We start from the raw sequence: 11,979 nt of genomic DNA on the forward strand, positions 1-11,979 counted from the left end.
ATCGGGAAATATCTCTCCAGGAAAAAAGAAAAAGAGAGAGAAAAAAAGAAGTTGATGAAACGCACAGCCTGGAAAGCGCTTTCTGTCTTTAATTGCTGTGGTGCAACGCTGATAACACGTAGTTATCATCGGCAAAGTTGACCAAGACAGGTTAAATAATTTAATAAGGAACTGCTTGTAATTATGTTATTTACAAGGTCTGACAGAGGTTTGAGGAAGAACCAGAAGCTGATCTCAGGGAAACGGACGGGTTTGGGTGACCCCTGGAGCACGGAGTTTGAATTATGGAGATGGGGGGCTGAGAGGTGAGCGCGGACTAGAGGAGAACAAGATGACTTTTCACCTCGGCACATTTAACTTTTAAATCTAAATAAACGCCTGGCGTTACGAGATCATCGCGTTATAAAAGAAAAAAAAAGACTAATCCCGGCCACTTTCGGAGCGCCCAGGGAAGAGGGCGAGGTTTTCACCGAGGGGAAAATATCGGCCCCAAAAATAAAGTTATGAATGGGGGAAAAGCGCATTTAGAAATAAATCTGGGCAACTCGATGGGGTTTTTTCTTTCCTCCCTCCCTCGCTAAATTAATTATATCGAACATCTGCCCGCATGACGTACTTCACGCCACACGCTGCCAACGCTCCCGCCACCAGCAACAACGCACCCTTTTCGCTGTTTAAAATATTCCCCCCCCCCTCTTCCCGGTAACAGGTAAACAGAATTACTCGCTTAGGTAAATTAAAAGTAGCTGCGGGCTGTCGGCCTGACGCCCCCCGACATCCCCCCCCCCCGTCCCCCCCCCAAGCAGGGGCGAACCCCACCTCGGCAACTCGCGCGGGAGGAAAAGGATGAACTTTCTCACCTGTTTGGTCATTGAGTCTATTAGGCGCACGTAGAGGTCCTGCTCTGTCCTAACGCCTGGGGGGGGGAAGCAGAGGCAGAGCCCCGTTAGCATTTCGGGGGCGAACCACCCAAATAACATCACGAAAGCGTGAGGGCAGCCGATCGGCCGCCGCGGGCAGCGACCGGCGCCCGTGGAATTTAAAACAATAAAATAAAATAAAAGAAGGCAGAAATCACCTAGTGATGGAGCTGGGGCCCGCTCCTGCGCCCGAGGAAGCTCCCCCTCCCCCCCCCCCCCCCGGCCGGACCCACGGCGGGACACCCACGGGGGGCCCGGCGGCGGTGGGCACCGGGACCGAGCAGCGCCGCGTCCCCCGCGGGCTTTCCGCGCCCGTGCGCTGCCCGCTCCGCTCGACTCCGTCCCCTCAGCCCACCCCCCAAATTACCACCCCTTTGCAAAAGCGAAAAAAAAAAAATATAGAAAAAAAAGGAAAAGTCACGGAAAAGTGATGTTCTGCTGGAGCAGCCATCGATCCCCCCCTTTTTTTTTTACTTTCCACTTCAAGACCAACCGGTTAATCATGTGAAGTACCATTGACTTATTGATCGTTTATGTTTTGTTTTCCTTATATGCCAGGGAAAGAGCCGTGTTTACACGCGTGCGATTTTAATCTCAAAATCTTTATGTCCTTTTTTTTTCCTTTTTTTTTTTTTTTTTTTCTCCAAAAGGCCTTGAAAAAGAAAGTAAGACTTTTCCGCGGCACGCGGGCGTTCAAAACCGAGGCGGCGACAACTTACCATTGCTATACAATAACTGAAGTTTATAATGAATTCCATTGTTAGTTTTTTCATTGTTTGGCTCCTGCAAGCAACGATAAATAATTATATTTAGCACGAAAAACATCTCCCTCCTCCTGACGTACATTTTTTCTCGTCCCTGAAGCGGCTCGGAATTAACAGTTTGCAGAAATTCAGCCCACTTTGTGGAGCGCTGATGATGTCATTATCTCGGCGCAAATATGTCATGTTTAGCCGTTTTCCCGGCGTTAAAATAAGCGGGGGACGCGGCGGCGAGTTGCTAAAGCCGGGATCAACCCGGGGCGGCCGCAATAACGGGGGGACCCGCACGTGGTCTGGGCGCCTCTGGAGTACCGTTAGGGCTGGGAATGGTCTTTGGGCAAATAAATCACGCTTAAACGTTTTTTTTTTTTTCTTTTCTTTTCTTTTTTTTTTTTTTAAAGGAAAAAAAATTAAGATAACAGGCAGACTTACTTTCTCTTTCTCCACAAAGTCCACAAAAGCTGTTCTCTCAATCTCCACCGGCTGCCCCTGCCTGTCGTACAGAGCTAAGACGAAGTGGAAAAAATTGGATTTTCTGAGATTGGAAGGCGGCTGTTTCTCGAAATGTGCCCGAGCCAGCCCCACGCCGCTGCGGGAAAAAACAAGACAAGGCGTGGGTGAGAGCGGCGGGAAGGGGCGCGGAGGCACCGCGGCCGCGGGGGGATGCGGGGAGCGCGGAGCGGCGCGGAGCGGGGAGGCTGTAAGTGATACGGGGCGGGCGGGGTGGGTTGGGGGGGGGGGATTTACGGTCGGGATGAGAAATACGGGAGGAGAAAACCGCCGGGAGAGGATTTGGCAGACGTACCTTTGGGCGGCCGTGTTAGCATCCACTACCCCAGCAGTATGCATCCACGAGCGGACGGGATTCATCCCACTGCCCAGCGGTTCTTCTTTCATGGTCGTCCCACCTCTTGGTATATTTTCCTGAATCCCAAACATTAAAACAAATTTGGGCAAAACCAGCTCCTAACCAAAAGGGGTTAAAATTGAGGGAAATGTCAGATACGGGGTGGGTTGGTTGTTGCTTGATTTTCGCTCTCTCTCTCTCTCCTTGGCGACTGGAATATAAGAGATGACTTTACTCCCTGTGATCAGTAGGAGAAAAGCCCAGTTCAAGTCTTGCTTCCTTCTTCAATCTGTCCTGTATTGGCACGACATAAACAATTTACTGAGTACTTCTGTGCAGCGAGTTGGATGGCGTTCCAGTTTGGTGGTTTAAAAAAAAAAAAAAAAGGAAAAAAAAAAAAAAAAAGAAAGAAAAAGTGTAACTGCAGCCGGCGACACGGCGAGGTTGCGCTTTTTTTGGGGGGGGAGGGGGGGTAAAAGGATAAATATTTTTGTTGTTGTTTGCAGACGCGCTCAACGTGGTGTCATCCTAGTGAAACCGCCTCGGAAGGGAGGAAAAAAAAAAAAAAAAAAAAAAAGGCTTCAGGACACTGCTGAATCGACCACTTTCTGGCAAGGCTCTCCTGCTCCAAAAGACAAATAAACGGGGGGGAAAAAAAAAAAAGGCAAAAAAAAAAAAAAAAGAAGAAGAAGAAAAAAAAAAAAAAGCCGCGCTGATTACGGCGGAGGTGTTCCCGGGCACACGGGAGGACGGGGCGCGGGCCCGCGGCGACTCGCGGAATGGACGGCGGCGCGCAGAGCCCGGCCCTCCCTCCCCGAGGAGCGCGCCCTTCCCCGGGAGCCGGGCCCCCGCCGCCGCGGGAGACGTGGCGTCACCGGTGACGCCAGCGGCGGGCGGGCTCAGCGCCATATATGGAGCGTGGGGTTCAACCGCTCGCTGCCGAGCTCCCGCCCGGCCCCCCACCCCCCACCCCAAACACCCCACCCCCGCCCGGGACCCCGATATCGCCGAAGTAGCTTCGAGGAACCGGCCCACGCGTGACCCCCCCCCACCCCTCCGTGGTGTGGGGCGGGCAGCGAGCCGTGACCCCTGTGGGAGAGGGTCGGGGGGTGCTTGGGGCGCAGAAGGGGAGCCGGGGGTGGGCAAGCGGGGGCCGGGGGCGTGCAGCCCCCCACCCACCCAACGTGACCCCGCAGGCACGGACAGACACACCGACGCGGACAGAACTACCGCCGGCTGAAGCCTGCCTACACGCGCACACACATCGCCGGACCCCAGCCCTATGCCCCGCTGCCCACGCGTGTACCCGCCTCGAGCGGTGGGCTTCCCCCGGCGGGGGTCAGGGCTTCCTTTTTTACTTTTTTTTTAATTTTTTTTTTTTAATTTTTTTTTTTTTTTTAGTGACTTGCCGGGTCCGTGCGTTAATATTTTAATGAACGGGTGAAAAGCCAAGTCCGATGTGCGTTACCGGGGACCCCCCGGTCCTTCCTCCAAGGGGCGAGAGGGGGGAGAAAGGCAAAAAAAAAAGGTGCGTTAGAAAGCAATCTATTTTGCTGGTGTTGGGGGTTAATGACTATTGCCAAAGATAAGTGAATTATCAAAGCTGTTGCTCTACCCGATCTCAAAATCCATTACATTGCTGGCCGTCTAATTAAATACGTAAGTATAATAAAATCATATTTTATGACTATTTGAGGGTAATGAGATTAGTCTTTAGAAGCGATCGCCACATATTAAAGATGCCACTGTCTATAGAATGTTAATAACCTTAAATCAAAGTGTATGGAAACTATTCGTGATAAATTAAAAGAAAATTCCTGGATTCCCAACCAGCCCGGAGCTTTTGAGGTACAGGAGAGCAGATTCCCAAACCTGACGCCTTTCACCGCGGAGGGACGAGCGATCCCAAAGTTCCCAAAGGATGCGGGGCTGGGGGCGGGAATGGCGTTTGGGGGCTCGGGCACATGGAGGGACCCCGGGCGGGGGCCGGGGGCTGCCCGTCCCCCCCCCCCCCCTCGCGCAAGGCAAAACCCGCCTTCCTAAAAATAAGGTAAAACCGCCCAAGAACGCCGCAATCGGAACGTATTTCCTAAAATGCCCAGAACGACGCCGAAGTTGGTCCTTCCCTCCGCTAACGAAAGCGTAATGCTTAGAATCATTTACAGTATCTTTAATTCAGATTACACGCGCCAAGGCGATTTAAATCTGATTACCAAATTAGAAGGTTTTAAAACAAATCCTTTTAAATCTGATACTGTTGACTAAGGAGGGAGGGGAAAAAAAAGAGAAAGTTCCATAAGCCCACCGCAGAAGGTAGCGATCCTGCCCCAGAAAGAAAGGGAGTTTTAAACCTTTTTGACAACAAATGCAGCTGCCCCACTATTTTGGACGATATTAAGCGAAAATGAATGCAAATCTGTGTTCAGAAGCCATCTGGCCAGAAATGGGGGAATCAGCTGCTCCTCACAACAGGCTCTGAGGCTGAATCTATTTCAGCTCATTTTCTAGATCATCTGGTCCTGCACCCAAAGCGTGGAAAATACGGTCTTTATCATTCACCAACTTTATCTTTTTTGTTGTTGTTGTTGTTTTTTTTGTGTGTGTGTGTCACTCCGCGGCTGGCAGCGAGCTGCCGGCGGCCGGGAGCCCGCCCGGGATGATGCTCCCTTCCCGCATCGCCCCGCACCGCGTCCGGGCCCGCACCCTGCACACCCCCCCCCAACCCAGCCCACCCCCCCCAAGAAGTTCTCCCCGGCCCGGGGTGGGGGAGCAGCGGCCCGGGCAGCCCCACCAGGGCCGGGCCCGCTCCGGGGGAGGCCGGGGGGCACCAGGGAGGGCCCCCCGCACCCTGCCCGGGGGCGCCGGCAGGGAGCGGGGCCCGGCCGCGGCCCGGCGCCGGGCGGGCAGGGGTTGTGCGCGGCTGCGGGGGCGGCCCGAGCCCTCCCGGCTCCGCGGCCCTCCTCCTCCTCCTCCTCTCCTCCTCCTCCTCACCACCTCCTCCTCCGGCGCGGCGCGCCAAGTCTCCCTTTTGTGTGAATTTACGGGGTGAGGCTTCAGTGATCCCCCCGCAAATTTGCATTTAAATAGCGACATCAAGCGATTCGCGTGCCACACACCAGTGGGCTCCCAGATGTCACGGCGGAGCCGGTCAGATGGCCGCAGCCCAGCTGTCCCCCACCCCCAACCCCCCTTCCCCCGGCCCGGCCCGCGCCCCCCGGCACCGCCCGGGCGGGGAGACCCCCGCCGCCGCCATAAATCACGGCCGGGAGCCCCTCCGCCTCCCCCCCACCCCGCGCCCCGCACCGCATAATAACACATCATCACACGACGTACGTGGATCCCGCAGATTAAAATTGATAGCCTCATTTCCACGGTCCTTATAGGATTCTCCCAAACTTTATTATTTTATATTTTTTTCCCCCTCCCCCTCGGGACAATCCCCTCGAGACTATTATCTTAATCATTTCATTCCCCCCCCACCCCCACCCCCCCCAATTTCCCATTTTACCTCCCACAACTTTCACCCCGTATTTACCCCGCCGCGGACCCGCGTGGGCCGGGCTGCCCTGCCCCGCGCCCCCCGCCCCCCCTCGCCCCCCCAAGGAGTGGCTCCCACGGCACAAACTTTCCCAGCGGGATGTTCCCTCGGGAGCGGCGGCCCCGGCCCGGCCCCCGCCGCCCCCCGCCCGCCCCCCGCCGCCCCGGGGGGCTCGGCCGAGCCCCGCCAGCCTCGCCAAGGTGCATATTTCAATTTTATTGTTTGAAGGCGCCTTCATTACTAACGCGCTGCGTTACAGTGGGTGTAATTTACGCCCGGTTTAACCGAAACAAATCTCCGCTAACTCCTGTTTCCCGCGTTGCAAAGCAGCGATAAATTTGTATTTTCGGGTATTTTCAGCTGGGCGGGGGGCCGACGGTTCCCGGGAGGAGGCGACGGTCAGCGTAGGGGCGCAGCGCTGCGGGGGCCCGGCCCGGCCCGGCCCTTGCGCGGGAGGCCGCGCAACCTGCGCCCGGGGCGGAGCGGGGCCGAGGTTTCGCCGGGGCTGGGCGCTGCCGCCGGCGGGGTGCGGGGGGCGCCGACCCCCTCCTCCGCTAGCAAAAGTCCCCAGAGCCCCGCAAAGGGCAAAGTTTGCGGGAGGCGACTCCGCGCAGTGGGGTCCCGACCCCTCCGGGTCGCCGCGGCTCCGCTCGCCCGCCTCTCCCGGCTTCTGGACCCGCGCTTGGGCCGATCTCAAGGCTTTAATCCCAAATTCCGGAGCATCCCGGGGCCGGGCACAAGCCGGGTGGAAAGCGGACTGGAACAGCGGTGCGGGAGCGACCCCCGCACCTGCCGCCTGCCCCGCGCAGCGCCGGGATGGATGCGCCGGGATGGATGCACCGGGATGGAGAACGGCCGCCCCGCTCCGCGCTGCGCGCAGGCCACCGCGGGGCAGCGGGCCGGCTCCGCGGGGGCGGTGGGGACGGACACGCACACGGGTGGGACACACACGCACACCGGGGGACGCTGTCCCTACCCCCGGCCGGGCCCGTCGGGCAGCGGCGTCGGGGCCTCTCGGTGGGCCATGCGCGAACCTCCCGCGCACCTCCCGCGCCCCTGCGCGCCAGGCTGCGCGGCCGGGCGGTGCAGCCGCCTCGGAGTAAAGCAGCTCCCAGTGGGTGCAGGGGTGTTTTGCTCAAACCGGCGTTCGGCCCTGTGCTCCTCCAGGCGCGCCTTCGCCGTCCGGCGCCCCGATATTGTTAAATCAATAATTAGCTCTTAGGAGGGGGAAAAATAGGAAAAAAAAGGGGGAAAAGGCTTAACCTTTGCGGTTGCCCGGAGGCCGGCCCCGGCAGCCCAGCGTCCAGCGGGAGCCCTGCCTGGGAAGGGGGATCTCCCCGCGGCTGCCGCCCGACGGCGCGGCCCTCCCCGGCGGGGTGCGGGGACTGCTGCGGGGCCGCCGCCGCCTCCCGGGGCCGGGGGCTCTGGGGCGTGGGGGGCCGCGGTCCCCGGCGGCACGGAGCCGCGCAAGCCGGTAGGCGGGGGTGATCCCGTCCCCGCGGTGGGACGCGGAAGGGGCGCGGGCGCGCAGCCGGGGCCGCGGGGAGTTGGCGGCCGGACGGGTCCCGTCGTGCGGCGAGAACAATATAAACTGACTCCAACTGAACAAACAAGGATCGATCAGATAATTTCAGATATTATAATTGGCTTTAATTAAACACACTTCGTTCTAATTAACTCTGAAATTTTAGCATGCTTTGGGACGTTGGTGTCTGATTTGATATTGTCAGTCCAGATGTCCTAATAAAATTCAATCCTCCACTCAAGACTTCAATATTCACTAAGAACAAAATGCAAATTAAATGTAAAACCTAAAGTATCGCCAAAGGTATAATCAAGAAAGGTGTCTCAAAACTTCTCACTTTTTATTACGCAGTAGTTAGAAAATGCAGATTACATCCTAACAAGACCTCTACTGAATAATATAAACCTTAACCCTTTCGTGGCCAGGGCTGGCTCTCCCCGACGCCCTGCCCTGGAGGGAGCGGCCGACACCCCGCGCCCACCCTCGGGCAGCGCCCGCCGTGCGGGGCTGGGGCTGCGGGAGCAGGCGGGAGCCCGGCGGATCGGGGACCCCGGTGGATCGGGGACCCCCGCTGAACGGGGAGCCGGCGGCCGCCGCCGCGCTGGCGAAACACAACTTCCCGCAGGAACAAGTACTTTCCGCCCCCTCCCCCCCCCCCCCCCCCCCGAATGCGGGTGCCCCGGCCCCGCACCGAGATGCCCATCGCCCGCTCCGCAAACGCCGGCCGCGGCGCCTGTACCGGGCTGCGGGAGCGCGGGGCTCAGCCAGCGGGCGGGACGCGGGTGTCTTTGGGGGGGGGACACCCCCACACACACCCCCACCGGGGGCAGGTCCCTCTGCCCCCGAGCTTGCCGCTGCCCCACCGCTCCCCCGCAAGCCACGGCGCTTTTTAAAATAATTGGAGCCTTAAGAGCGGGTGGGCGGTGCGGGGGGTCGCGGTGGAGCCCCGCTCCCCGCCGGCCGCCCTCGGGGGGGTGCTTCATCGGGCGAGCCCCTGAACCCCGCGGCGGCCAGAGCCACCCCCGCGGCCGTGCGGGGCGGGCAGCACCCCGAAAGCCGGGCCGTTCCCCCCTGAAACGTCTGTATGTTTTCCATACTAATGGAGGCACTTAAAGCTGGGGCTAATTTAACTTTGTAGGAAGGCCGCGGCGCGGTGATTTGCATTTTCTTTAGGATATTGAAATGAAGGGAAAACCGCCGGGCGGGGGGAGGCTGCCCAGGGCGTAGCTGGGGGCCATGCGGGGAGGAAAACAGAGCGGGGGAAGAAGAAAGGAAGAAGCTGCCTTCCCTGCTAGACTGCTAATAGCGATTTGTCCCGCGGAAACCTACATCGCAAAGACAAAGGGGTCGAGGGCCCCCGGCTCGGCCGGGACCTCCGCCGGGTGCGGGTTGCGGGGTGCGGGGCGCAGGGTGCGGGCCTCCTCCCGGCTGCCGCCCCGCTCCCCGCTTCCCCGACACCATCCCCCGCAAACTGCTTCCAGCGGGCCCCGAGATGCGAGGAAATCCCGCGTGGGGCGCACGGAGGGGGCGGGTAGGGTTGCGGGGTGCGGGCGTGCTCCCCGCACATCCTCGGCCGTGCGTTTCCAATGAATGTTCTCGGCGAAGAAACGCGCCCTGGTTCGGGTAAACAACAAGTGCTGAGCTCGACGTTTGCTCGCCGCTTCCCCCGCTCTAGCGTGGGTGCGGTGTGCCATCTACAGGACACTGCGCGGGCGGCCGCGCCCGCCGCCCCCCGCGCAGCCCCGCGCCCCCCCGGCCCCGCGCCCGGCGCGGCTGCTCTCGGAACTTTTTAAACGTGGTATTAAAAAAATTTTTAAAATAATAAAAATTTAAAAACCCCCCAAACTTTTGCAGGTGATAAAGGCGACGGCGCCGCCTGCAATTTTTTTATTTTTTTTTTTTCGTGTAGATTAAAAGATATGAAATGTAAAGATAACGCGATTTGATTTGTTAGTCTAACTCCGCGATTTGAGAGTTGATGTCCCCAAAGACCAGCCTAGCTTTTTTTTCCCCTTTATTTATTTTTATTAAAACATCAATCTACTCTGGAGCTGGGTGAACTCAGTTTCACCTAGAGAACATAAAATTCTCCATACCAAGGAAATAAGCACCTTTCATAAATCAACAGTATTCCTGACAGATCGATCAATTTTTGGTTGTTAATCCGAAAGGAGGAGTTTTAATTTGCTTCCTGCCTCTTAGCCCGGGCATCTCTGCGCGCCCGGCCCCGGCAGCGCCCGGCTCTCCGCTTTTCTGCTCGGGAGGGGAAAAAGCCCCGGAGACTCGGCCGAGACCCCGCGCAGCGCCGCGCAGCGCACCCGCACCGGCACCCGCGCTCCCTGCGCGCAAAGGGCCGCCGGCGCAGACGGGAGCCACGCTCGCCGCCGGCGGCGGGTAACGGCGCGGCGGGACACGCGTGGGCGCGCAGGGGTGCGCGCAGGGGTGCGCGCAGAGGCGCGGTGTGGCGGCACCCGCGCACGGCCCGTCCCAGGTAAGCGGGCGCTCCGCCACCCGCGGCCCCCCCGCAGCCCACCCGCGCCCCTTCCCCCCGACCCCCGCGCAGAGCCGCGCAGCCAGGGAGGCGCGGGACCCGCGGACGCGGGCGCTTACCTTTCGCGGCCAGTTATCCCGGGGAGAGGTTTTCCACGGGAAAGCCCCCCACCCGCGCGGAGGGTGAGCGTTTATTGAGGAGGGGAACGGCGGAGGAGTGCGCGGGTGCTCCTGCGCGCTTTAGTACGCCGCTTACCCGCCGCAGCCTCGCCGGGGCTCCGTGGGGCACGGCGGTGCGCGGAGCGCAGCAGTGCGCAAGCGCCCCCCCGCGCTGCGCTGCGCGGGCGGGCGGGCGGGGGGCGGGCGGGAGGCGCGGGGGGCCCGCGGGGGCGGAATCGGAGGGGCGGCCCCGGGGGGGGGGGCGGGAGCTCCCGGGCCTCCCGCCCCGTCCCGTCCCGTCCCGTCCCGGTACTGCGTGTCCGTGTCCGCGACCCATCCGTGTCCGTGTCTGTGTCCGTGCCCCCCGCCCCGGGGCTCCCCTGCGCCCCCCCCACATGGCGGCCCCCCGAGCCCCAAACCACCGGGACACCGTCCCGCAGGCGCTTCCCCCCCCGGCGGGCGGTGGTCGCGCTGGCCGCGGGGGTCCCCCCGCAAGGGCAGGGGGACGATCGGTCCTGGGAGCAAAACCCTTCTGAAATGCAACAGTTTGTCCTGCGGGGCCTGCAGCCTCCGGCCGTGTTTCGCCTGTGAACTTACCGCTCCTAACTTTCGGTCACAGGCAGGAGAGAAATTGCTGGAGAGGCGCTGGGCACATCTTTTAAAACCCTTTACGTGGATTTAATTTACCCACTCCAGCTTGAACGGATGCTAACAACCCGCGCTCCTTTGTCACATTGGCGGCGGTGTCGGCAGGTACCGGGTTTCGAGAACTTCTTCGCTGCGTTAAGCTTTGATTTTGAAACGCGTGTGGTTGCACCGGCGATGCAGCCGACAGAGAATGCTACTGGCTAGGAGGAATTTTATTTTGTTTATTTCTGCTCTTCCTCCCCTCCCTCTCTCAGCCTAGCAGAGGAGCTCTCGCAGTATTGGTTAATCTTCGAGGAGGGGAGAGCTGCTGTGATATTTAGCAAGCTCTCTGCTACCGCTGGTACTTTCTAGTGATCCAGCGCTTTTCTAAGTGATGCGCAGTTACGAGAAGTGACGGTATTTAGGGGAAAAAAGTAGCAGTTTCCACGTCAGGCAGATTCCTGCAGTGAAGCGAAGCCTTCCACGGTTTAGGAATGGAACTACCTTTATAAAAAAATAAGGCTGTCGGCGCTGACCTTGGTTACAAATTCACGTAACGTTCACCTTTAGGCTTGTTCCGACAGCAGCTACTTTCTGGTTTGGTTTTAATTCGTGCAGAGTGACGGCTTTTAGCAGCCAGCAGCTGAGAGGGGCTGCAGGCGCTGGGCAGGAGCCCCCCTGCCCAGGTCTGGAGGCCGTTAGACCCGTGCCTGGGGTGGGTGTGGGGACGGCGGCCGTGGCAGATGTTACCCCTTGCACCGGTGTCCATCGCAGAGGTCTCAGCTTCTCCTGGGCAGGCAGACCTCGTGGGGTTGTTTCCACTGCCTGCACCCACGGATGAGCTTGGCTGCTGCTTACACCAGCGTAAGCGCTTGGGAAACAGCTGTCCAGATGTGCTGGGGGGGGTTAAAGTTGAGTTTAGACCTAGAAAAGACAGCACAACCTTGGTCCTGCTTTCCGGTGTCCTGACGCATGCCCTGTTACAGGTAGAGTCAGTGGAGGTGCTTCGGCTTAGCCTTTTGTGGAAGGGTTTTCGTGCCTGGCCTGGGGCTTGGAGGGTGGACCTGAGATCTGGTGACCCAGCAGGAATCGCCCGGCGGGTGGAGGCCTTA

The 11,979-nt window shown here is 59.4% G+C and overlaps 1 protein-coding gene across 25 annotated transcripts in view; it reads right to left on the minus strand.

The window, feature by feature from the left end:
* Nucleotides 1–10,397, minus strand: part of EBF3 (EBF transcription factor 3) — a 127,853-nt gene extending 117,456 nt beyond the window's left edge. For 22 of the 25 annotated variants that reach the window (XM_075107793.1, XM_075107800.1, XM_075107791.1 and 19 more), the window contains exons 1-4: nucleotides 2,487–3,082; nucleotides 2,114–2,270; nucleotides 1,640–1,703; nucleotides 861–916 (exon numbers count right to left, since the gene is read on the minus strand). In XM_075107793.1, the coding sequence (XP_074963894.1) occupies nucleotides 861–916; nucleotides 1,640–1,703; nucleotides 2,114–2,270; nucleotides 2,487–2,620 (411 nt within the window). In that variant the 5' untranslated portion in view covers nucleotides 2,621–3,082. Of the gene's footprint in view, nucleotides 1–860; nucleotides 917–1,639; nucleotides 1,704–2,113; nucleotides 2,271–2,486; nucleotides 3,303–10,201 lie in introns of those variants that run through there. The other 3 variants (XM_075107803.1, XM_075107802.1, XM_075107805.1) reach the window with 3 other exon arrangements.
* Nucleotides 10,398–11,979: the final 1,582 nt, after the last annotated feature.

Source organism: Phalacrocorax aristotelis, chromosome 12 (genome assembly GCF_949628215.1).
Source record: "Phalacrocorax aristotelis chromosome 12, bGulAri2.1, whole genome shotgun sequence".
Classification (NCBI taxonomy): Eukaryota; Metazoa; Chordata; class Aves; order Suliformes; family Phalacrocoracidae; genus Phalacrocorax; species Phalacrocorax aristotelis.